Source organism: Phyllostomus discolor, chromosome 6, assembly GCF_004126475.2.
Source record: "Phyllostomus discolor isolate MPI-MPIP mPhyDis1 chromosome 6, mPhyDis1.pri.v3, whole genome shotgun sequence".
NCBI lineage: Eukaryota > Metazoa > Chordata > Mammalia > Chiroptera > Phyllostomidae > Phyllostomus > Phyllostomus discolor.
The window spans coordinates 15061046-15088264 of NC_040908.2; the positions used below are offsets into that span (position 1 = coordinate 15061046).

Genomic DNA, 27219 nt, shown 5'->3' on the forward strand with positions numbered 1-27219 from the left:
TAATATCCTGTTACAGTCCACAAAAACATCACGGCTTCCTTGTACTGTACAACCTTAATGAGTTTGATAAACAGTGTTCTAAAGAGTAGTTTGAAATGAGTCCAAATACATCAGAATTCACGTTAAATGTGAATGGATTACATTCTTCAGATAAAACAAAACAAAACAAATTACAGTCATAAAAAAAGAAATAGAACCAACCAACAAAAAGACCAAATCTAGCTATGTGCTCTTTGTGAGACACACACCTGAAACATAAGAACAGAGAAAGTCTAAAATAACAAGATGGGAAAAGGTACAGGTGGCAAATATCAACCAAGATAAATCCAGATAGTTTTATCAATGTCATCCAAAGTAAAAGCTCAGAGTAAAAAGAGATCAAGATGATTATTAACTTTACCCACGGATCAAATTGAGAACAAAAGGTTCTAATCTAATACTAATAAAATAGTACAGATAGCCCTGATCGGTGTCGGTATGGCTCAGTCGGTCGGTGTCCTCCCGCAAAGGAAAAGGCCGTCCCTCTGATTCCTGCTCAGGGCACGTGCCTGGGTTGCAGGTCTAGTCCTGTCGGAGCTCGTACAAGAGGCAACCGATTAATGCTTTTCTCCCTGTGTCTCCCTCCCTTGCCCTCTCTCTAAAAATAAATTTAAAAAACCTTTAAAAAATAGTATGTATATGTGTGTATATGTATATATTTTACACACACATGTATGAAAATCTGACAAATTTACCATCATGTTTGGTAATTTTTAACACAATTTCTTAAATAATCAACAAATGAATCAAACTGTCAGGGTGGCCTAATGAACATACAGAAAACACCATGGCTAACATCTATCAAATAACAAATTTTCTAATGTGCACATTGAACTTGTTTCCTGATCATAAAATGCGTGGTCCCACCTCAGGGCCTTTGCACATGGGGATGACCCAGGTACCTGCATGGCTTGCTTCCTTTCCTCCTTTTTATGTCTTTACAAAAATCGATCAGATGCTAGGTTCTATATAAAGTCTCTTCAAAGAATAGTCTGTTTAGAAAATATTTTATGACCTTAACAGGTTAAGTTAGAAGCTAATAATAAAAAGATGTATTAAAAACCTCCATATTTGCTCTGGCTGGCATAGCTCAGTGGATTGAGCTCAGGCTGCGAACCAAAGTGTCGCAGGTTCGATTCCCAGTCAGGCCACATACCTGGGTTGCAGGCCACGACCCCCAGCAACCACACATTGATGTTTCTCTCTCTTCCCTCTCTAAAAATAAATAAAATCTTAAAAAAACCCCTCCATATTTAAGAGATTAAAAAATGCTTCTAATAACTGATGGATCAAAGAAGACATAATAATGGTACTTAAGGAGTGAAACTAAATTATAACGTAGTGGTCCCCTGCCCCCAGCCTCTGCCAAAAAATAGCATGAGGCATAGAACGCTTTTGTTCCATAAGATGAGATTCTTTCCAAGAACTCCACTTTTTCGGTCTTGTTACTCTGGGAAAGCTAACTGTCAGTGCCAGGGTTTGCTCATGAAGGACCAGAAAAGTAATGCTTGATTCATGCCCATTTGGATTTAACAGATGTTTTCAACTATTTTATATCCCCTAAATATTTATTTAACCCTTTTCCTCTTCTTTGCCCCCATCGCTCCTGTTCCGGTTCTGGCCTTCATCATCTCTTGTGAAGACTATTGCTTTCCCTTTCAAATGGGTTCCCCTGTCTTCAAGAACGAGACAGAGAGCAGGCTGACAGCTCAGGGGTGGGGGTGGGTGGTTGGAGGGATTGAATAAAAGAAAAAAAGAAAAGGAACTTGTGGACACGGACAACAGTGTGGTGACTGTGGGGGGTGGGGGTTGTGTGGAGGTGGAACAGGGTATAGAGGGGATAAATGGTAATGGAGAAAATACAATAAAATGTAAAAAGTAAAATAAAACTTAAAAAAAGAATGCCTTTGGTACCTTCAAAACATTGCCTTCTGTTGAATCTGCCTTTGGCACAGAGAGAGCTGTGTGGAGTACAAACAGACGACATCATTCCTGTACCCTGAGCCCATTGCCGGCTCCCAGGCTGCGGAATGAAACCCAAGCACTGCAGCATGGCTGGTAAGGACTTTCACCAACATCTTGCATCTGATGCGCCGCACACCCAGTGGTTGCTGTCCCCAGCACACCCCGTGCACACCCACATCTGTGACTCCCTCCTCTTTTTTTGGCCGGGCTAGTATCTGCTGGGTTTTCAAGAGTTGACTGGGGAGGCATTTCATCCGGGAACTTTTTCCTGTGCTCCCACAGAACCTCCAGGCACGCACAACATCAGACTACCATGATCTGTTTGTCTGCCTGCAAGTTCCTCGGGAACAGTGCCCATGTGTTACTAATTGCAGCATCTTAGAACTTAGGGCAGTGCCAGTATTTCAATATTATATACAAGTAATCAAAACACTAGGGCAACTTCTACCCCCAAAGCCCTCCTGACCTCTCTCTCCCAAGAACACAGAGACACTAGGACACAAAGAGCTGGAGAAGGACTGGACTACAAAGGGACTGCTCAGTGACATCACACCGTGCATGTGCTCTGTCGTATGTAATTACTTTTGAACATACTTCCTTTGAAGGGGCCAAATTAACAAATGGTCCACAAATGATTTCTTTTGATACTAGTGAATTCAGGGGGCAGAAACATGTTTAACAAAATACTACCATATTTTGCCATGTATAATGCCCATATTTTTGCCCAAATTTTGGAGGGAAAAATAAGGATGCGCATTATACATAGGTAGTACTCATTCCATATCTATGCTTTTAATTCTTTTATTTATGCTTATGCATTAAAAGTATAACTCTAGAAAGCAATAATGATATGTGTATGCAAAATAATACCTTGGAATACAATAATCGTTTTTGTTTCTAAATATAAATAAATAAAAAATTGAATTTAAAAATTAAAATGAAAGATTTTTTTCCTGCAAGTTTGGGCCACAAATGTGGATGCATACTATACACAGAAGCACATTATACACAGCAAAATACGGTAATTTAAATACTGATTGGTAACTGATAAGCAACTTTCGAGACCAATTTAAGTGGTAGAAAGAACAATAAAGGATATTATATTTCCCTAACATTGGTAAAACATGCTACTTTTTGGACCAATATTCCTTTGGCTCTTGCTTTTCTGAAATTGTGACTGCAAAAAAGATTTTTATGTTCTAAATATGACAAGTCAAGAGGCTTCTGGTGAACACAGGTTAGAGGGTAACTAGGTCAAACACATTCTCGGTACAGTATAACATTCTGGCTGATTTTTTTCTTTTTTAGTAACATAGGTTCTATGTTTCATCTGCTTTGGGTCAAAAAACTTCTACATTCACTCACTCCACTATCCAATTAAAATCTTCTGAGAACTAAGCAATCATTTCCTGACTTGCCAAGGATTAAATTTGGATGCTTGGCTGAACACGAGTCTTATCTCTCAAGCTATCACTTTTAATTGGAGCATGGAAAGGGATAACGTGGGGTTTGAGTTGACATCACAGTCTATTGCCATGGAAATGTAAACATGGGTTTCTATTAGACTTGTCTCGAAGCAAATTTTAGTGGTAGAGAGAGCCTGGGACACAGGAGACAGATTATGTAAAAAAAAGCATCCTCTAAGTGCTGGAGTGACCTAGGAGTTCAGACCCTGAGTGATCTCATCCTGCCCCACGGCTTTAAATATCAACCACACACTGAGGCCTCTCCAATTTATATCTGTAGCTGGACCTCTCCTCTAAGATCTAAACTCCTGTACCTGCCTTCCTGACCCTGCACCTGGATGTCTAATAGGCACCTCAAATCTCACGCGTCTACCCTACACCCCTGATAATGCCCTCCCCCTACCCACCTCGCTCTGCTCACAATCTCCCGTATCTCAGCAGTGGTCAAGTCCCCTTCCGCCTGCAGAGGCTGTAGTACTTGGAGTAATCCCTGGCCTGTCTTGTACTTCTCAGCAAACCCTGCCAGCTCTGCTTTCAAAATACACTGAAAAGATGCTCGCTTCTTCCCACTTGCACTACTTTCGAGCTAGGTTCTTCTTACCTAGGTGTCTGTGATCATCTGAACTGGTCCCCCTGCTTCTGCCCTAGCCTTCCTTCAGTCACTCTCGCAGGTAGCTCCCAGGGGGATTATATTAAAATGTAAGTCAGATTATGTCACTTCTGTGCTCAAATTTGCCAACGGATTTCCATCTCAATCAGGTTATGACCCAACATCCTTTAATCATCAGAGTTCTTCAGCCACGCTGAACGCCTTGTCCTTCACTGATCGTAAGAGCATGCTCCCGCCTCAAGGCCTTTGCACGTGGGGAAGACCCAGGTATTTGCAGGGCTTTCTTCTTTTCCTCCTTTCCGTCTTTACTCAACACCAGCTTCTCAGGCTTTCTCTGGCCAGTGATCTAAAATTACTACTGCCACCCCACCTCCCTTTGGTGCTTTATTTTCCTCCTTAGCATTTATCTAACATGCTATATATTCTACTTATTTCTACTGATACTGTCTTCTTCCTACAGAAGAAGGATGTAAGCTCCACGAGGCAGGGATTTTTGGCTGTGTTTTTCTTTGCTGTATCCTTTGCACCTAAGAGGAGTGCCTGGCACACAGTATAAAATCAACACATACTTGTCGAATGAATAATTGAAAAATGTGTGATGCATGTCATAAGAAATAAAGGTTATTAGTGAAAGCATGACTAACCAAGGCGTGTGAGCCTAATGTCGAAAAAATTCATTTGTTATTGGGTTTTTATGGTCATCTGTCTTTGGAGGAACTGACTTCATTTTCCACAATGACAGGCTTGATTTATTTTAGTAACGTGGAACTTCAGAGACCAGTGTTCACAAGGAAGGAAGAGAATAATGACAAATACAGGTAGGTATTAAATAATGTTCACTGTTTGCCATGTTAGGTGAGTTAATGATTTAAAAAAATCATTAGTACGGAGCTTACTATTCATAGAAAACTAAAATTAGAAATGAATAAAAAATGTTGCTCATTGATTGAATTAGCTGTGTCTGGCACACAGTACTGTAATATATAAAGTGAGTTAGACTTGGATGCCATCCAAGAGGGCTCAGTTACTGAAGTAGTTTCATTTCCAGTGATTCTACAGCACAGGCGTAGGTATCCAGTTAGGGATAGTTAAACTTAGAAGTACAATAAGGAGTAGTAATGAAGATATTATCTTCAGAAGTGAAAATTATAAATCCTTAGTTGTTATTCCTTATTAGCTTACAAAGTAAACAGTTAATAAATGAAACTACAAGCTCTCAAATGAACTATGGATGCAAAGGGCAATACATACTAGACAGAGGTGGAGGTAGACCGATACAATGGAAAGGTAAAGGTTGGGAAACCTGGATTCCAGCTTTCTCTATGCCCCTGTTGGCTGAGTGACGTGGGGTGAGTTATTTAACCTCTCTCGGTTACCTCGGCTGTAAAATGTGGATGATGGACTGATAGGCTTCAGTGGTCCTCTAAGAATTATAAATCCTTTTGACTTTAAGCTTAACCACTGTAATAATGCCTCTCCCCGCCCCTCACCCTGCCCCAAAAATGTCCACATCTTAATCCCTGAAACTTGCATATATGCTGTTACAAGGCAGCAGTAATGAAGATTGCTAATAAGCTGTCTTAAAATAAGGAGATTATCCTAAATGATGTGCTCGGGCCAAATATAATCACAAGAGTCCTCAAGGTGTAGAGGAGGGAGGCAGAAGTGGGAGTGCTGGGGTGATGCCGCATGAGAAAGATGGGACTGAGCAGTTGCTGGCTCTGAAGATGGAGGAAGGGGCCACGAGTCAAGGAATGTGCACAGCCGCCACAAGTTGGAAAGGGCAAGGAAACCGCTTCCCCGAGGGCCCTCAGAAAGGAACACAGCCCTACAGACACCATGATTTTGGCCCAGTGAGATCTGTGTCAGACCTCTGGCCTCCAGAACTGTACTAAATTTGTATTGTTTAAGCCATTAAGTTTGTGACTATTCATTACAGCAGCAATAGGAAACTAATACAATCATGATATGTATCATAACTAGTAAAGCTGGACTCGACTTTATCACAGATGCGGGGTTTTAACTAAAAATACTATATTCAAGTATTTTTATAACATCTTCAGAGGCAGAAGTAGTCAGATACCGTGAGAAGTTTGTAGAAATGTCACGGGAAAGAGTCTATGGGAATAAAATGTTTACTAGTGATTCCTGTGAAGGGTAGACACCTCTTATTCAGGAAAGAAGGCAGCAAGAGAAGAGACATTAGAGAGGTGGTAGTTTACTTACCTATAAACTGAAGGGCTGGGCTAAATCATTCTAAACTCCTCTAGCTCTGACCTGAGATAGTAAAACCCTGACAGATACTAACATGGGTCTCTAACACTCCACCATCCCCACAGTTAAAGAGTAAAGATTTTATTTATTTTTAGAGAGGGGGAGGGAGGGAGATAGGGAGGGTGAGAAAGATTAATCAGTTGCCTCTCACATGTGCCCCAACCGAGTACCCACTGGGATGATGGAACCTGTAACCCCAGCATGTGCCCTGACCAGGAATTAAACCAGCGACCTTTTGATTTGCTGGATGACACCCAACCAAATGAGCCACATGGGTCGGAGCAAGCGTATTGATTTTAGGAAGTACTACAATTATCTTTAATGTCTGATAGACAAGCTTCACAGAAAGCTCTGACTTAGACAAACAAGGAAGTGGCTCTGAATTTTAACTCTGACACTCTTGCTTACGGAGGTTACTTGGGAAAACTGTTGAGCTTTCTTACTCTTCTGCCACTTCCCCTTTGGTAAACATTTAGCTAGATCGATTTTCTAAGGAATGAATTATTTTAGATATCTAAAGGTTTATTCCTTTAGGTAACAAACTTTCAATACATTTGATGAAACTATTTCTAAGAAGAAACACATACCTTTTATACTTCTATCAAAAACTAATGGGTACCATATTATCTTTTCTTGAAAAGAGTCCTATTATACTAACATTAATTACTATAGTGGGCTGTCAGCAAACTGTGGCCTGGAGGCTGCTTTTGCAAGGTTTGGGGGATAGGAATAGTTTTCACATTTTGAAAGGGTTGTTAACAACAACAACAAAAAAGATGTGACCTAGACCCTAAGTATTTACTATCTGGCCCTTTACAGAAGGTTTGCTGACGCTTGTTCTCCAAAAGGACGTGTAGCCTTGTCACAACTAGATTGTCACCAAAGGAAGCACATCTATCTTGGCAGTGTCTGACAGGAAGCTCAAATATTTGTGGAAAAACAAAGGCCACTGGCATTTAAAACTCTCCTGGTGCTCGTTGTTACACACTCCCAGTCCCTTTCAGGTTTCTGGCAATCACTGTGTCTGCCTGCAGCGGTCTCTCCCCTCTCTACTCTCGCTTCCCCAATGTTGGCCTGGATATATGAACTTAATAGACATTTTAAGCTATGAAATATTAAGTTGATTATGTGAAGACCCTAGAACCATTTTCCAAGTAAAACCCAGTTTGGTGCAGGGATTTGGTGGCTTATTTTGATTTTCTCAAGTCCTTTTTATTTATTTCTATGTTCTCTGCCATCCTTTGGAAAAGTGAGGTTGTGAGGCAGATGAAGCCTTACTGCAGTATGGCCTGTTCATCTTTCTAATTTTTGTAATATAAAAATAGCACTGTATCTGAAAAGCTCCTCACCAAAATATTAAACTGAAGCTGTATGAGTGGTAGGATTTTCTTGGAATATATATTTTTAAATAATGAATAGTTTTATAATCACAAAAGCCATTTTCATTTAAAAAAAGAACAAATTGAAAGGCTCTCTCTAGTTAATCTCACCAACCTAATTCAATTATTTCCATTTAGCATATTTTCTTTCATTATTGATCACTTTCAAAAATGGTTGTAAATGTTGTTTATCGGTTTTTATTTTGACTCACACCATGGTTACTAGAATAATGTAAAAGAAGTTGCAAGTATGAAATACTGCAGGACTGCCAACAATCGATATGGTGAAAGGTGACTGATCACCGCCTTTTTGATCTCTGCTCCACTCTTTTAACACAAGTTCAGACGAAGAACACCCAACCTAGATAGTATTCCGGAACACAGAACCCTGTATTTCATTCAGTCCTCACAACAACTCAGGGAGGCAGGCACATCCCATTTTGGGGGTAAAAATAACTTGGCCAAACTCACTCGGCTCGCCAGGGCAGAGGCTTTGTAACCTGGTCAAGAAAAGAGGAGCAGGCGCTTCCGGTACCAGTAGGGCATTCACCATACCCTGGCCTTGACGTTCCCTCACCTGACAAACTCATCCTACCTCCTCCACCACATCAATGCACCCTGCGGGCTGGGGGAACCTGTAGCGCATTCCAAAAGGGGGCCCTCTTCATCCCCAAGGCCCCAGTCCCAAGGCAGAGAGAAGAGCACACACTTCCCTCCCTCCCCCAGCCGGACTCAGCGTACTGGCCCCAGACTAACCTGACCAGGTCTGTCATGCAGGAGCCCACCACCACTACCGCCGCCACCTCCTCCTGCTTCTGCCTCCCGGGTTCCCCAGACGCAGCCATGGCTCTAAGGTGGCGCTCTCCAATCTGGAGGGTGCCCTTTACCCTTTGTCCGACCCCGTAACCAGAGACGCCGCTCCTACGCTCCCTAACTACCCGGGCCTTCCAGACGTCTAGGCGGGTCGCCCACCTGAATGCCCGAATAACTCCGCCCCCCAACTGTCCCCAGTTCTTCCAGGAATCGTCTCCCTGCACTGCGTCTCCTTATAAGGCCCTTGCGATAGTTCCAGCCTCCGCGCTGTTCCCCACGCGCGAAGAAGGCGCCGAGGAAGGAACTATCAGGCAGTACGGGGACGCCCTCCCGAGCGGCGGCTCCGTGCAGCCCAGGACGCGCACGCCGCCGGGCTGGGCCGCAGACGGGGAGGGGCAGGGCGGGGCCGACGTCCGGGGGCGCGCACGCTTCGGCCCGCGGTGCGCGCGCAGGTCGGTGCGTCGTTCGGGGGCGCGCTCGGGTAACCTGTACCCCAAGTAGTCGCCGGTTACCGAACGGATTAAGTTCCAGGTACCAAGACTGGGGCTGGTGTGGGGAGGTTGGATCCCGAGTCGCACAGGTGGTGCCGAGGACCGTGGTTTAAATGTGCCCAGAGCTCGCCTCCCCTTCCTGTGGAGAAGGCCCCTGTTCCAAAGATGCCCTGCTCATCCCCTCACTCTGGTTCCCTCCAGAGGGAGACCCCAAGGCCAGGAGTTACTCTTTCTCCTCACCTAGCCCGCCCCCTGGTCCCGGATTAACCTGACTTCCTCCTTCTCGCTTGATGGAATCATACAATTTAGGAGAAGGGAGGGTGCCCCTTTTAAATGTCTCCTAGAGAGGGGTGGTCATTCTTTGGATCTCAGCCGGCTTGTTTTGCTTAAATGCTGCCCCTTTGAGAAATTCTCCAGTGTAACTTCCTTCGTGCGTTGCATGACGTTGACGTGACGCAGCTGGATGCTACCCCTTTCCGTTCCATGACGTCAGCAGGGCACATGTTTCCGTGTTTGTCATCCCATCTTAATTGCAAGAAACTGGACGACGCGGTAGACGTCTTTGTATTCCCCAGGAGGCCGATCAAAAGACCTTATGTGACCTTATTTCCAGTCAGCAGACACCTGTAAAAATTGTATTTCTGCATTTTCCTTCTGTAATATGTCAAAATCAGGAAATACAAATTCCTGACTGACATTCAAGGGATGCTGGTCACCATACATTTTTGCCTGTCTTCTGACATGTATTACAGTGCTGGGAATTGTAAAAGCTACTGCTGGGGGATGATCCCCCCAGCCACACCCCTGGCTCAGAGGGACTGCACCAGCGAAGCATTATCTATTCTGTGACCTCGGATTTTGGAGTATTTTTTTTCCCTCTGCTTTAGAGAAGTCATAGCGTGTCACAGTTGAAACAGATTTTAACACTGCATGAAACCTTGAACTGTCAAAGAATTGTATTGTGGCTCTTCTAGAAACAAAGAAATTCCTTCCTTCAGGTGTCATTCTAAGGTCATGACAGTTGCTGAAATAGGATGAATGGGTTGTAGGCACCTTAAGTATAGTTTGGCTCTGGAGCAGGTTGGTGCCCTTTAGCATTTGACTGGTGCCATTGGTCAGGCCAATTTCAGCAGTGGTCTAATTTGTTTCTAGTTGTAAAGCAACCACGGGCTTAAATTCATGCCGTGTTGTCAAAATTTTACAAGATGTTTACCTAAAAAAACCACTTTGATGCTTTTCTCTTTGGTGATTCAAGTTGTGTTTATTTGGGAGGAAGATAACAATAGAGTACTTTGAGAAAGATCTGGATTTGCATTCTGGTCCTTCTGCTTGCCTGGTTGGTGACTTTGAACAAGTTAGTCAGTCTTGCTATTAGTTTTCTTATCTGTGAAGTGGATACTACCATGCATTAGATGTTTATTCTTACTCTGTGATGACATGTTGGAATGGTGGAGGGAGGTCGTCTGTTGAGTGTTCAGAGGAGGAGCTTGTTTTATATTTACAGAGAGGATGGCTTAGGTTTTAAAGTATAAGGCTTCTAGTGACTCAAAGACACCTCTGTGTGTCATCACCCAGGAGGGTCACAGTATTATTATTTCTTGAAAGATCACTGCAGTTCTTCCCTTTATTACTGTCTGAAATGATTAAAACCGGTACTAGTTTTCAACATTTATTTCAGCAGGAACATGTAAGTTCTCGTATGGTATAATACATGGAAACTAGAACCAGAACATCATTTACTTGTAACTTGCAGGAAATTAACTGCTTTTGATGTGGGGTTATCCTTTCAGACTGAGGAAGAAAATGATCATCTATGTGGACTTAATCACCTCTGAAAATAGAGGCTTTCATTTAGAAATCTATTAAGAGGAATTCATGTACTACTGCTCCCTCTGCCACCCCCGTGGGTTTCCAAGTAATTTAGATATGGCTTATTGGTTTTATTTTTGCATTTTCGAGTTTAAGAACTTCTTAGTGCCTTACAAAGACTTTTAGATCTGCATTTGTGTTGCCAAGTATCTGGGTGGGTGTATGTTTTCATGATTTAATTGTTAAGTAGATTTTTGCTGCATCTATTCTTCAGATATTCTGTCCTGTACCAAAATTTTTGGAGGGCATATTCTCTGCACACATAAGTATCTCTCTAGCTTTTGTCTCCTTATTCATTTATTTATTTAGAAATGTTTATTGGGTGTTTCGTTTGAGATCTCTCCAGGAAAGAGATCACTAAGCAGGTGGTTATAGTACACTGCGCAGGAACAGTTAAGAACAGACGTATATCAGAAGAAAGTAATTTCTAGTAAGTTCCAATCGTAAGCAAGTTATGCTTGTTCCAGGTTTTCATATAGTGTGATCAGCAACATTCTTGCTCACAGAAGGAGGATCCCTAACCTAGCGGTAGGTGGGTTTTGCATTTTAGAGGGAGAGGGTGAGGGAGAGGGAGAGGATCCTCAGTGAAGGCCCCTTAAGGCCTCAACTAAAGTGGAACCTGCCAGTTGTAAAACAGAATGGGGCAGCGAGCACTAAGCGGAGCGTGGCAGTGTAGAAATCAGCTTCAGAAAGGAGGAGGGAATTGGATTTCAAGGGTGTCCACTGTTCATGAAAGGCAGTGGTGTAGGTGAGGAGCAGGGAGATGGTTTCGATGGGAGAAGCTGCTTAAGACAGGAGGTGAGGCATTGCATTTATCCCTGCAAGAGAAACCTCTTCATGCTGGGCCAATTTTCGGGAAGCTTGTTATATGGAGTTCGTTTGGATACTCTGATCACCAATTCTCTCTTTCTGCTTTCAGTGGAGATTTACAAGTCCAGTTAAAATGTCCCCAGAAGTGGCCTTGAACCGAATTTCTCCAATGCTTTCCCCATTCATATCTAGTGTGGTCCGCAATGGAAAGGTGGGACTGGATGCTACAAACTGTTTGAGGATAACTGACTTGAAATCTGGGTATGTAACAGAACCAAACCTTTACCTAATGGAAAGTCTTTTCCGCCAGACTCACGGAGATTGGCCGCGGAAGTCCATCACGTCATGATTTTATCACATGTCGATTCAGTTGGTTTTGTCCAGTTCTTGACCTTTTATGTTTTAAGTTGTTTTATTTGTGTTGTGGGCCATTCCTTTATGATCATTGCTTTGTGTCCTTTGCAGTGGGGAAGGGGGGCATAGATTTTTGTTAACAGTATGCTGTGTTGAATTTGGCAAGTGTATTTTTTAGTTCACTGATTCGTTTTCTAGTTATGTCTTCTATAACCCAGTATGCACTATAAGAACTGGGTTTTGAGATTCTGAATTTGACACCATTTGATAATCTTTCCTAATAGGAAAATTATAATAGGTAGTGAAAATGAGTCATTTTTCATAGTGGGGTCGAAATGGTGAGATCTTATGCCTACAGAGGTGGCATTAAAAAAAACTCAACTTTTTATTTTGAAGTAAATTTAGATTGACATGAGATTTATAAAAATTCTACAGAAAATTAATATTGTTACCATACTGTTATTTTTTCTACAAGCTTTATTTGAATTTTGCCCGTTTTCCCACTAATGCCCTGTTTTGGTCCAGGATCTCCAGGATATAAGCTGCGTTAGCTGTCATGTTTTCTTAGTCTCCCCAGCCTGTGGCAGTACCTGACTTTGTTTTTCACGATTCTAAAGATAGCACTGGTTAGTGATTTTGTAAAGTGTCACTCAGTATGGGTTTGTCTAGTGTTTTCTCTTTATTAGAATGAGAGATGCAAAATAAAAAAAAAGAAATGCACTTTTTGCAAGCATCCTACAGGGGTGGTGTTGCACCTTTTCAGTGCGTCACATGTGCACGATGTTCATATATGTTGTTACTGGTATGCTAATTTTGACTGCTTGGTTAAGCTTGTGAATTCCAGGTTTCTTCTTTCTAAAGTTAAGTGATTTTCCCTTTGTAAGTAGTAAGCATCTTGTAGAATGATGCTTTGGGACCGCGTAGATGTTCTGTTTCTCACTGTACTTTCGACTGTTGATTTCAGCATCTGTGGCTGGTTCTTGCCTGCAACTGTTTTTACTTTGGTGCCTAAGAGTGGTTTTCTGTTTCCCGTATTCCTTCCACATGTATTAATTTCAGTTCTGCTATAAGGAAGTGCTGTCCCTTCCCCTGAGATTATTTATTTATTCAGATATTTATTTATATCTGTATGAATTTATATGTATTTATCTTGTCCGGTGGGTTAATATCCAGATACTGTCCTCTTTTATTTTATTACTCAGTTGGTTTAGCCTTTGTCATTGGGAGCTCATCAAGTTGGCTTTTGTGTCTTTTGATATCTCCATCGTTCTTTGAGCACTTTCTTACTAGAAATGTTAAATTCTTGATTCTCTGTAGCTTTTCTTTTTAGGCTCTTTGCCTTTTGCCTTCTACAAACCTTGCTTTTTTTGACTTAGCTGAAGATATGGATATAGGGATAGAGACGGACATTCTTTAGCAGTAAGATAAAGAAGGCCAAATTAGCCCTGGCTGGCGTAGCTCAGTGGATTAAGCGCGGGCTGCGAACCAGGCATCGTAGGTTCGATTCCCAGTCAGGGCACATGCCTAGGTTGCAGGCCATGGCCCCCAGCAACCGCACATTGATGTTTCTCTCTCTCTCTCTCTCTCTCCCCCTCTCCCCTTCCCTTCCCTCTCTAAAAATAAAAAATAAATAAATAAAATCTTTAAAAAAAAGGCTAAGTTAGTTGGGCATGACATTGGAACAGTAGGGTTCTTTTTCAAAGATCTGGTATTGTCTTCAATTTCATTAATCAATAGGTATGGGGTTTCTTTTTGGGGTGGAGAAAATGTTTAAAATTAGGTGGTGGTGTTGGTTATACAGCTCTGTAAATATTCTAAAAACGAATGAATTGTGCACTTATCAGGGTGAATTTTATGGCATGTGAATTATATCTCACTAGCGCTGTCATTGAAAAGCAAACAAACCTGGGAACCGGGGATGTTTACTGGCCTGAATGGACAGGACACAAAAATAGGTCTTTATTGTCTAGTCGTCACATTCTTTTCAGAGATGTTGAAGGCATGACAGGGGACTGGTGTCAGAAGACTGGGGACTGGTTTATATAAGATGATGTAAATCTGAACTTCTTGCTTCTTTATCTAAATCCTAAGAGAACAGTTGGGTTCATTGACATAAAGTCACTTCTTTTCTGCAGATTCCCTCTTTGGTGCTCCCAGATTCTGAATGTTTGGTTGAATGCTTAAGTGTAAATAGTGGATCTGATGATAACTTGGAAATGAATCCACCAGACCTGGCCCTGTCTGGACTAGCTCTGTGAAAAATATTTGAAATGGCATTTAATGACATTTAGTACTTATGGAATTTATTTTATTCCGATTTAAAAAAGGAATAAAAATACCTCTACCTCCATGAATAAAGTTGCTATGTATAAAATGATATGAAAAGCCTTATTAATTTGGAGCATTGCTGATGCCTTTTATGTAGTACTTGTGTGAAAGATCCAGGAATGAATTTTAGAAGTTCATTAACAGTTCTTTCTTCAGTTCTTTCTTCCTTAAGTGTGAATTCCTCAAGTTCTTATAGCCAAACGATGGCAGAATTAGGGAAAAGAATGGTTTCTTTTTGGTGTCACTTTTGGCATTTCCCTTTAAAAAATTTTTTTTTTATTTATTGATGATATATATAGAGAGATAGTTATAAGAATTGGGATCCACATTTGTGATTCTATTAACTCCGAGGGGCACACCCCATAGGACACAGTATACATAGAAGGTGTAAAATGAGGACTGAATTTTAGAAGTCATGAGAACTAGTCTTGTTACTATATGTACCTACTTGGTCTTGGAGAGATGAGGTCTAAGCATCTGTGTTCTAGATCTGTCTCACAGGAGGAATAGATAGTCAAGAATCTATTCACAATAGGTTTTTAAAAAAACAATTCATCTTTATGTCCCTTATGGTACCCAAGCCTTCCTACCTTGTCTTAAGACTGTACGTTTTCAAACTCCATTGCTAGGCTTTCAGTATTCTAAGGGCAGGGATCTTGTTTAATTTATTTTTATGCCTCCTTCAGGTATACTTTGACGTGTCATATAGTAAGTAAGGGTTGAATGAATGAATGGGTTAGATGTTTTCCTAAAGAAGCTGCTTGGTTTGGAGATCAGAGTGGTTTGGACTTGCTGCTCAGAAGCATGTTGATTGATCTGGTAGCTTATTCCCTAAATTCTGTTACACATAATCCTTTTAAATGACATTCCCTGACAAATGAATTGACATGTTTGAAATTACGAAGCTGGGTTTACTCTCTTTTAGGTATAAAATATATTGAGACCTAGAGGGGCCAAATTTTTAATTTTAGGAGCTTATTTCATGGGAATGTTTATTAGCTCTCTGCTCTGTGTTAATTTGATCACGAGCATATGCTGTTTGTAAGATGCCATATTTTGTCATTTTTAGCGATTTACTATTCTTGAAGATGTCTGAGTGCCCAGCATTCTGGAATGATGCCTGGCAAATATAACAGAGAGGAAAGCAGAGAGGGCTCACTGCAACCTGTGGCAGCTGAGCCTTAATATCTTTTTTCAGCATATCACAGTGACTCAACCTTATTGGCACATCGCTGTGTTTGGGGCATCTGCTGTGACATTTCATCCACCCACAAGTACCTGTTGCGTTTTTTGTCCATGTTCTGAATTTCATTACCTAGTTAAAAATAGATAGATACTCAGGGTACTTGACTACTCAATAGAACAGTTTTAAAAGATGGGTGTTGTGAGCTTTGAAGACTGGTCTCAAAGCTCAATATGGCTGTATTACTCTCCAGAGGGCAGTTGAACCTTTTTTTAAAAAAATATTTCTTTATTTTATTTTATTTTATTTTACTTTATTTATTTATTTTTAGAGAGGGAAGGGAGGGAGGAAGAGAGAGAGAAACATCAATGTGCGGTTGCTCGGGGCCATGGCCTGCAACCCAGGTGTGTGGCCTGACTGGGAATTGAACCTGCAACACTTTGGTTCGCAGCCCACGCTCAATCCACTGAGCTATGCCAGCCAGGGCTGAACCTTTCTTTATTAGTCTGGTGCTTGGAAGGAAGCTTCTGACCTAGGAGGCAATTTTAATTTTAAGATGGGCAATTCTTAATTAACTGTTTAGTATCTAATTGTTCACTTGGCTATTTTTCTTTCACTTTCTTTTCTGGGATCTATTTTCTTTTTCTCTGTGCATATCTTTATACACTATATATTCAATGTGGAAAAATGTTTCTCTAAACAATATATAGTCTTATTTTGCATGTTTAATAAGTTCATACAAATCATATTGTACAACATGTAGTTTTCTGCAACCTGCTTGTTTTGCTTAGTATTAAGTTCGTGAGATTTATCTTTATTAATACTTCAGGTCCCAGTTCTTCCCTTTGCATTGTTACATACAATTTTGTTGTATGAATATGCCCTCAATTTTCTAGTCACTCTCCTACCGATAGACTTTTATGTTGTTTTAAATTTATTTTGACAAAGAATGTCATAATGAAGATTCTTCTACCTTTGTGCAAGAAGATATATATGAGAATATTTTCTTGGGCAGAGTTTTTTAGGACTGGGTATGTTTATACTTAGTGGTTCCAAAAGCAATTGAGTCACTCCAACATTTAAAAAATGAGTGAAAATACAATGGAAACTATTGTATTTTCCATTATGTGTGACACATAATAAGAATAAACTCCTGTTTTGTGAATTTTTGTTTCAGTTAAATATGTGTGCACTGGCTCACAAGGCAAAATATGTTTGTGATGCTCAGAAAAGTTTGAAAGGTACCCCTCTAGGGTATAGTTCTAGAAATAGAATTTCTGGCTCTTAGAGTATATGCATTTTCTATCGTATTAGATATTGCCTGATTGTATCAATTTTCTTCTACCAGAAATGAGAGCTCCCTTTGTTTTAAAGCCTCAACAATACTCTGTGTTGTCAGACTTAAATTTTTGCCAAGTTAATGGGTGTGAAATGGTATCTTGTGGTTTTAATTTGTATTTCCCTGATTACTAGTGTAGTGAAATATCTTTTCATATCTTTATTACCAGTTCAGATTTTGGGAGGGGGTAATATCCCTCGTCTATCTTTTTAGTGATTATATTTTTGTAGAGATTTTAAGAAATTCTGTAAACATTTTGGATACTGATCTTTTGGCAGTTATATGTATTACAAGTATCTACATTCAGTCTGCAGTTTATATTCTTCATTTGGTGCTGTTTATGTCCAGAAGTTTTAATTTTCATGAAGTCACATTTATTAATACATAGGGTCTAACACAAATAATGCCCCTTTTTATTACAAAATCTTTTATTACAAAATCATAAGCATGTAATTCTGTAACATAATGATACCACACTCAAGCACTCCATATGACACTTTAGGGGAAATGTTCACATTAAAACTATAAATGATTACCCTACCAACCACACTCAAGGACACGTTACTTCTGCTGGACCCTGTATATATTTTTTAGATTTGTGCTTGTGTGCGTGTTTGTAAGAGAGAGGAAGCCACCATTTCAAGAAATTCTGACCTACCCCAAAGTAATAAATCTTCCTCTAAGAATTTTAAAGTTTACCTGTTTTCCTTTTTAGTCTTTAAATAGAAATTTATATTTTCTATAAAACATGTTGTGAGATAGGGATATATTTTCCCCCCGTCTAGGTAACTGGTTGCCCTAGCATCGTTTATTGAGAAGGCCATCCTTTGCCCATGGACCTGTAATGCTGCTGCTGTTAGGTCAAGTTTACATCTGTTACATGTGATCTGTTTCCAGGCTTCCTGTCCTGGCATGTCAGCCTCACTGCCCTTGTGCCAGTTCTACACTGTCTTAACTATTACAGGTGCCATGGTAGCTGGTAGGAAAAATTCTCCTTTTCCATCTTTTTCTAATTCTTAAAAATTGTCTTGCTGAGCCATATATTCTACATACTTTTTGATAACCTCATTTATATAGTTGCATACTGTTCTACTAAGACATACCATAATTCAGTTAACAACCCCCCCTTTTTTTTTAACTCACAGAGAAAAGGAAATGAAGGGAAACTGACCTGGTGAGAGGCTAATTGAGAGCTGAGGAAGTGACATTTAAGTTGCATCATGAAAGATGAGAATAATTCAGTGTGAAGAGCTGGGGAAGTGGATGTGAAAAGGATACAGTGTGCAAATGCGGGTTAGAGCTTCACATATTCAAGGATTGGAGGCCACTGCTGCTAGAATGTAGTGAGAGGGGGCGGGCAGGACATGAGATTCTAAAGATAGTCAGGGGCCAGATTATACAGAGGTCTGTGAGCTGTATTTGGAAACTTGAGTTTAATTCTGGGTGGAAGGAAAAGATACTAGAGGATTTTAAGCAGAGTCACATGATCTTATTTTTTTTTTCACACATGATCTTATTTATATTAAAAAATCTCTGATTGTACAGGATAAGGGAGACTAGTTAGCTGTCCATTACAATAGATCAGGTGGGAGATGATGGAGTCTTAGAATAGGCTGGCCCTGGCTGGCGTAGCTCAGTGGATTGAGCGCAGGCTGCAAACCAAAGTGTCGCGGGTTCGATTCCCAGTAAGGGCACATGCCTGGGTTGCAGGCCACAGCCCCCAGCAACTGCACATTGATGTTTCTCTCTCTCTCTTTCTCCCTCCCCTCTCTAAAAAAATAAAATAAAATAAAATAAAAACAAGAAAAAAAACAAAAAAATCAATTCATGGAAGCATTTATATAAAAAAAGAATAAGCTGGTAGCAATGGAGATAGCAAGAAGGGAGCAGATGGATTGTAAGCTATTTCCAAGGTAAAACCGTGAGGCTGTTGAATTTGGGGTTTGAGAGAGCTTGAGAAAGTGGGTAGATGAGCATGCCACCTGCTGAGGTGGGAAGCTCGGTGGGAGACCCTCTTGAGTCTGGATTGACTGTAGTCTGGCTGTGCCCTGCAGCTCTCATGGTAGGTTTCCCTTTGCCTCCTTCCTGTGTTGAATCTCATGTATTGCTTTCTGGTGCCCTCTCGCTGTGTTGGAGCATGCACTCCAACCGCATCCTATGCAAGGGAGAGGAGGAGGTTCATTTTTGGAGTTCCCGGAAGTCTGAAAATGTCTTTACTTTCAAACTTGATTGATAATTTGGGCAGGTGCAGAAGTCTAAGTTGCAAATTATCTCCCCTTCAAATTTTGGAAGCCTGAATCTGTAATTGTGGAGACCCTCAACACACGTGCTGTTGTAGTTTCATGGATGCAATGTCGTCTCTGTAAGGATATTAATATTACAGTTTTTGTAAAAATCAAGGTACACTTGACTAATTCCAGTATAAAAAAAGCCTCCCCACCCCCATACCTTGCATTATGTGTGGTTTGTGCTGTCTTTCATGTTGGTGGCTTTCCCCCAGCTGATGATCCTTGGCTGTCCATGTCTCTTACAGAGTGGGGCTTTAGAATGTGGATTGAAGCTCTGTGCCTAGGCGGGCTTGTCAGTTACTGAGGCTCAGCAACCTGACCTTTTGTTAGGGGATTGTCAGATCCATTACCTGGAGATCTGCTCTGGGGCTATAAAAAATAAAAGTGCCTAAATGGATGCATCTATTCCTATGCCTATGTGTCAGCACACTTCCAATTTTCAGGCTAAAGAGTATTTAAGAATTTTGATATACTTAATTGTTGATCTACATATGTAAAGACATATAAACAGGCATGTTATATTTCCCTCCAGAAACATATCATCAGTTTGTATTCCTACTAGCAGTATATGAGGAGCCAGTACCTCTATAGTTTTGGTAATATCAGTATTATAAATTTTATAGGATTATTTGCTAATTCAGTAGACAGAAATTGTATTGAATTGCTCTTTAAGTTTGCTTTGTTTATTGGCATGCACACATATGTGCATATAAAAATGACCAAATCATGACATTTGTCCATTTTTCTGGTGGGTTATTTGTCTTTTTCTTATCAATTTGCAAAACTTTGTGTATGTTATGAAGATTGACTAGGTTGAAGGATGAATGGGTTAGGGATACCAACTTTTTTTTTTGGCAGACAGACCTGGCAGTTTTCAACAGTTAGTAAAGACTGAACATTAGTTGTCTCGAGCAGAGACATGGAATAGTTCTTGACAGAAGGCTGAGGAAGACGGCCTGCCAAGGCTTCTCAAGAAGGCGTGCAGACTGTATTAGGGGTGCTGGTGGAGGGTGGAGACCTGGCGTGGCGGTGAGTGGGTGGGGTTGGAGACGTTACACGGCAGAACTTTTGCTGGGGTGTGGGTGCTTATCTGAGTGCTGGAGCATCCAGAGACCCTGCAGACACGTGCAGGGTGTTGATATTTTGAGTGCTATTACCGAGTCCAGTTTGTCTGTTCAGGAATTATTTCTTTGGCTTTTTTACCGAAAAGAAACAAAGTTCCCCTACTCCTCATGCCTCAGCTCATACTCTTTTCTACTCTTAGATCTTGAACCTGTAACCTGGTAGCTGCCTATTCAGTTTTCTTTTAATTATAATAATGTAATTTGGTTACTTAAACAGTTTATGGATCTTTTAACATTTCAAAGTGCTGTCACTTGTATTTCGTACTTAGTATTTTTGTGGGAAAAGTCAGCACGAACTATGAAATCACTGACTTTGGGAGCATTTGCTAGGATTCCACAGGGTTCCCGCAGAGTCCGGATGGCCAGTGCTAGAAGAAATCCGGGTCTGGAATTTCAGGTGGTTGTCAGTTTTGGGCTTTTCATGCCTTGCAGAAAAAGAATTTCTGGGTGACTTCATTTGGTCTGGAAGTTGGGGTAGGGGAAGGGGCGAAGGGAAGTAGCCAGTCTACTGTGTAAAGGAAAGGGCATAGAAGATTCACTTAGTGTATTCCTAGCTCTGCCTTGCATTGTTCAAGGAAACAAAAACTCCTGCTATTATCTGTGTCCCCTCTGTTCTGTACAGTTTTAAGGTAGTAGTTTTTGACTGGCTTTGTTGCATTAGAACAAAAAGTTTGCCAAGTCCTTTAAGATTAGAAGATAAGTGGGGCTCATTCAGTACATGTGTTAAGGTTCCAAATTAATGATTCCCACGTCATCACTGTTAAAGTGCCCACATACACCTTATCCACATGCTCTTCAGCATCCATGTTACTTGACTACTCTTGTTTTTTGGTGCCATGTTCTTGAGAAATAACTTTGTAATCTTCCTTTTCAGGGCCACATTTCCTGGGTAATTTGGTTATCTTTCTAATGGCTTGTTATGAAAGTAGTTTTTCCCATTGACCTTGCTTCTCTTGACTTTTTGAAAAATACATTCTTTTTGTTTTCTGAAACGGTTTTTATCTCAACCTTTGCTCTTGCCAACTTATTGAGAAGAGATTTTGACTCAAGCGCAGGTTTTGGAGAACATTTTGATGTTCCACTGTTAGGTGGGTATGGTGTCCTCAGAACAGTTGCTTTTTTCATCTACAGACTGCTGACACTCTTCACTTAAAAAACATTATTTAAAATTTTTTGTGGTTCAGTACATTATTAACATGTTCAGTTTGAGGCTTGGCATGTACTTTTTTAACGTAGTAAATGGACATAACAAACTTACCACTTTAACCATGTTCCAGTGCACAGTTCAGCGGCATGAAACACATTCACGCTGTTGTGCAGCTGCTGCCGCCATCCGTCTCCAGAGCCCCTCAGTCTTGCAGAACCGCAACTCTGTGCCCGTTAACAGCACCTCCTCCCTCCACCCTCCCTCAGCCCTAGGCAGTGGCCGTCTTAGTGTTTGTCTATGGAGTTGACTACTTCGGATGTCTCATCTAAGTGGAATCATGCAGTGTGTGTACTTTTGTGACTAGCTTATGTGGCTTAGCATAATGTCTTCAAGATTTACTCATGTTACAGTGTGTATTAAAATGTTCTTCCTTTTTAAGACTGAATAAATATTCCATTGTATAAATGTAGCACATTCAGTTTCTCCATTTGTCCACTAATGGACACTTGGGTTGCGTCTACCTTTTGCCTGCTGTGAATACTGCTGGTATGAACCTGGGTGTACAAGCATCTCTTTGAGTCCCTGTCTTCAGTTCCACATTCCGAAATGTGGAATTGCTATATCGTATGGTAATTCTGTGTGTAATTTCTTGGAGGAATCTCCATACCATTTTCCATAGTGGCTGTACAATTTTACATTGCCACCAGCAAAGCACAAGAGTTCCAGTTTTTTATGTCCTCACTAACACTTGTTATTTTATTTCTTTCTTGGTTAATTTTTTTTTTTAAATAATAGCCTTCCTAATGGATGTGAAGTGGTATCAGATTGTGGTTTTTATTTTCATTTTCCTGATGAGTAGTGATAATTCAGCATCTTTTCATGTGCTGACTGGTCATTTGTATATCTTCTTTGGAGAATTGTCTGTTCAAGACCCTTTCCCATTTTTTAACTGGTTTTTGTTATTGTTGAATCATAGGAGTTCTAAATACAGGGTCTGGCATAAATACCAACCCTGTTTTATTACAAAATCAAAAGCACATAATTCTGTGACATAACGATACCACACTCAAGCACACAATGTGACATTTTAGGTGAAATGTTCAAATTAAAAGTATGAATTATCACACCCATATTATTACCCTACCAACCACACTCCAGCAGATGTCACTTCTGCCGGACCCTGTATATTGTGGGTCCCAGTCCCTTGTCAGATGCGTGATTTGCAAATACCTTCTTCCGTTCCGTAGGTTGCCTTGTTACTCTGTTGATAGCGTCCTTTGATGCACCAAGTTTTTTTCTTTTGATGAAGTCTAACTTATCTGTTTTTCCCTTTTGCTGCCTGTCCTTTTGGTGTCATACCGAAGAAATCATTGCCAAATTCAATGTCATGAAGCTTTCCCCTTATGTTTTTTTCCTAAGAGCTTCATCATTTTAGCTCCTGTGGTTAGTTAGGTCTTTGATCCATTTTGAATTTTTAATTCGGAATTTTTGTGTGTGGTGTACAATAAGGGTCCAACTTCATGTGGATATTCAGTTTTCCTAACACTCTTCGTTGAAAAGACAGTCTTTTCCCTGTTTAATGATTTTGGCACCCTTGGTGAAAATCATGTGACCATATGTGTGAGGGTTTATTTCTGTGCTCTCCTCTTCACAGTCAGTCTTTTTGTCTTTCTTTATGCTGTTACCGCACTCCTTTTTTAAAATCCTCATTCCATGATATGTTTATTAATTTTAAAAAATTTTAAAAAGATTTTATTTATTTTTAGAGAGAGGGGAAGTGAGGGAGAAAGAGAGGGATAGAAACACCTGTGTGCAAGGAAAACATTGCTTGGTTGCCTCTCACACACCCCCAACTGGGGACCTGGCCGGCAACCCAGGCATGTGCCCTGACTGGGAATTAGTCCGGCGACTCTTCAGTTCTCAGGCCTGCAGTCAATCCACTGAGCCACACCAGCCAGGGCTGTTTATTAATTTTTGAGAGGAAGGGAGGGAGGGAGAGAGGGAGGGAGAGAGGGAGAGGGGGAGAGAGAGAGAGAGAGAGAGAGGGAGAGAGAGAGAGAGAGAGGGGGAGAGAGAGAGGGAGAGAGAGAGGGAGAGAGAGGGAGAGAGAAAGAAACCAATCATTTGTCTCCTGTACATGCCCCAACCCAGGATTAAACTCACAACCTAGTTTATAGGAACAGGTATAAAGGATACATGGACAAAAACAAGGGGGGGTGGAAATGGGAGGGAGGTAGGGAGGGATGGGAGGGTGAGCTGGGATGGGAGTAAAAGAAAACTATACTTGAACAATTAAAATAAAATTAAAAAATAAATTAATTTAAAAATAAAAAATAAACTCACAACCTAGGTATTTGCCCTGAACAGGAATGGAATTCGCATCCTTTTTGATGCATAGGAGGATGTTCCAACCAAGTGAGCCACCTGGCCAGGGCTCTTTTGACAAACTCAGTACAGTGGTAAACTCAGGAATGGGAGGAGGGATGAACAGTGGAGGGGGGTACTTGGTACTTTCATTTCTGTATTATTAGTATTTTCTACAGTGAAATTTTTAAATGTAATTTGTAAAAAAAAAAGAAAAAGTGAATATGGCTTAGTTTCTGCTGTAGGACCCCAGTGGGATGAGATAGCAGAAGGGGAAATTTGCATTGGTATTAGGAATAAAGACAGACATTGGGAAAGAAGGCAAAAGAAATAAATGGACTGGAGGAAGAATGAAATTCAAAGAAAAGCAGCTTTGTCACTTTTCTGTGCTATTCCCAGTATAGGTTTATCATCAGGACTCTTCGTGCAAGTATAGTTTATATTGTAGAAATGAGAGAACTCTCAATTTCTCACATTCTTGGAAAGAATTTAAAATTGATTTTACCAGGGATCCCGTAGTGGATACTAACCAAGGCCAACAGTAGATTCAGAGCTCTAAATAGACAATGGCTATTTATATATATATATATTCTTATATATATAAAAATATATTTCTCTGAAGAAATGAGCAGTAGATGAATTTAGTATTTGTAAGTAGTGTAAAATTTCCCCCACCCCCAGGCTGTCTTTGCCCGCAGTAGATCTATGAGGAATGTTTTTATGATTCTCCTTAAAAAGAATTTTTTTAAACACGTGAGGATATATGTCTCTGACAGGGTAAGAAACTCTCATTCAGGGTGTTACGTGGTGGGAGGGCAGGACTAGATCCTAGGTCTTCTCTACTAGAGGTCATGATTCTTTTTTTTTTTTTTCCCAAGAAAGCACTGGCCAGGAAAAGATAGGAATCACTTATTTATATATTATACTGTGGAATGGATTTTCTAGCCATCTACATTTGTGAGCTATCTTTAGATATGAGCATGAAAAAAATTACTGATTAGAATCCTGAAATTTGTTAGGCAATTGGACTAAAACTTAAACATGAGGAATAGTTCAGTATGAGAAAATCATTCAGAAAAAGTAGCCATCTAAAAGAGTAAATATTTTCTAGGCAATAGTTTACTACAAATGGGCTGGATCTCAGAGCAATAGATACTTTGACAAGAGTTTGTAGGTGTCTACAAATTAAAGACTGTGGGGAGAGAATATAGTTTCATAGTTGGTACTGGGGAAGAAATTAAAAGCAAGTAGGTATTTTATTGTCAGGTTGTTTTTTTCCCCGTTATTTGAGTTACTGAAGAGTTGGACAATCGAATGACGCTGTAAATCTTCACTAAACATATGTAATGTTGTCATTGTGGAATAGTTTCTCATAGCACAACACTGTGTATTTACTCAGTGTATCCCGGGGTAGTGCTTATGACATTTTTGTGTAATAAAAATACCATTAGGAATTTTTTATTGGCAGGTTTTCATAAATACACTTATTAAATCCATCTCTGTACATATCTATATAAGAAATAAAAGAAAGTGTAAGTCAGAAAAGGATTCTGGGGACCAAAATAGTTCAAATGGAAAATTGAGAGTCTAGGAAGATGGGCAAAATTGCAGAGATAACAGGTCTTTCAGCGTGAATTTAGGGTTCTGCAGGCCCGCCCTTCAGGTGTGGATGTCTGGGGTTGAAAACTAAGCTGGAATGTAATATCTTTAGGACTTTCTAGGAAATTATATGACTGACTGCCATGGGTTATGCCAGTGGTCGTGTGGCAAGATTGGGTGACCCTTCCAAACTGGTTCATCAAATTAGTTAATGTTTTCTCATAATGAATGAATGCAAGAATTTGTTGGAGCTACATCTGAATACAAATGAAGTAGTGTTACAAATTCTAAGCAGCCAGAAAGATAATCTGATAATAAATTTTAAGCAGTGAACTATATTGATTACTATCAACTTAGCAGAGATATCAAAAGAAACCTTGGTATGGAATAAATTAGTAACGTTTATTATTGCAATAGAGAAACCAAAGTGAATAGGAGATCGAGGGACATAAAAGTAAAGCAGTTTGTCTTCATATCCAAGGCCCTACAACATTTAAAGGATCTTTAGAGAAGTGTTTCTCAAATGGTCATTGATGAAACCCCAGAATTTTAAACATGTTTTAAGAAATTTCCAATCTGCTACCAAGTGATAACTTTTTATAAAATACAATAAAAATGAATTATTGGAAAAATGATATTAAAAACACGTATGGGCTTCTGGTCAAGATGGTGGCATAGGCAGCCATGGCTTGCCTCTTTACACAACCACGCCAAAATTACAACTAAAATATAGAACAACCATCACTCAGAACCGTCAGAAATCGAGTTGAATGGAAGTCTGACAACTACAGAATTAAAGAAACCACATCCATCCAGACTGGCAGGAGGGGTGCAGATGTGGAAGGGGGGTAGTCTCTCACCCATGAGTGGTGGATAAAAATTAAGGCGGGATATATCAGGACTAAGGAGTCCCAGTGCCATACCAGGCCCCCAGCCCAGGGTTCCAGGGCCAGGAAGATAAGTCCCCACAACTTCTGGCTGCAAAAATCAGTGGAGATTGAGTTGGTGGAAGAAACTGCTAGAGCCCCAAGAAGTTCCTCTTAAGGAGCCCACACACAGATTCACCTACTCAGACTCACTCCCTCTGAGCTCCGGCAAAGGGACAGCAGCTTGAAAGACACCAGTGTTATACAGGGAGAAACTGAAGTGTCTGGCATCAAGGCGAGCAAGGCTATCGTACCTTTTCTAAACCCTCTGCCCACAACCTGGCCAACACTGTTTGACCCTCCTTGAGGATCCCCAGAGACTTCACCCTACCCAACATACCGGCCCATCAGAGCTGCTTTTCCATATGAATAGCTGGTCTTGGTTTATGCTTCACAACTTCCTAAATCCTCTCAAATAAGCAGCAGCTGGACTCAGTGAGCCCCAGGTCCAGCACTAGTAGCAGCTAGCCTAGATTCACAACTTAAACATCTCCTGGGAATCTCCAAGCCTAGCACAAGTAGAGGCCATCGCAGATTGCTTTATAGCTCAGGCAGGAAGGTCCTGGGCAAAACACAGGTGGGGGCTGACCTTGGCCTGTACCACGTGGGAAATCTCAGGGCCAGCGCAGCCTGTGGACAGCTGCAGACCATGATAGAGCACCACCACCCTGCCCCTGCACAGCTGATCCTCCATGGTGGGTGGAGGTCGGTGGTAACTGGTCACAGCCAATCCTTTCAGCTGACTGGCCTGTGTAAATCCCTTTTATTGAATGTCAACAGCAACCAAGGCTCAACTACAAGAGGAGGGTGTACACAGCCCACACAGTGGGCGCACCTTGAGTACCCAGCCT

The 27219-nt window shown here is 40.7% G+C and overlaps 2 protein-coding genes across 3 annotated transcripts in view; one reads left to right on the forward strand and one right to left on the reverse strand.

Moving 5' to 3' along the window:
- Positions 1-8740, reverse strand: part of RBKS (ribokinase) — a 78081-nt gene extending 69341 nt beyond the window's left edge. Inside the window, exon 1 of the mRNA XM_028516220.2 lies at positions 8490-8740. Coding sequence (XP_028372021.1) covers positions 8490-8578 — 89 coding nt within the window. The 5' untranslated portion in view covers positions 8579-8740. The remainder of the gene's footprint in view (positions 1-8489) is intronic.
- A 209-nt stretch (positions 8741-8949) lies between these two features.
- Positions 8950-27219, forward strand: part of BABAM2 (BRISC and BRCA1 A complex member 2) — a 329882-nt gene continuing 311612 nt past the window's right edge. Inside the window, exons 1-2 of one of the 2 annotated variants that reach the window (XM_028516209.2) lie at positions 8950-9077; positions 11826-11977. In XM_028516209.2, coding sequence (XP_028372010.1) covers positions 11850-11977 — 128 coding nt within the window. In that variant the 5' untranslated portion in view covers positions 8950-9077; positions 11826-11849. The remainder of the gene's footprint in view (positions 9078-11825; positions 11978-27219) is intronic. The other variant, XM_036027789.1, reaches the window with a different exon arrangement.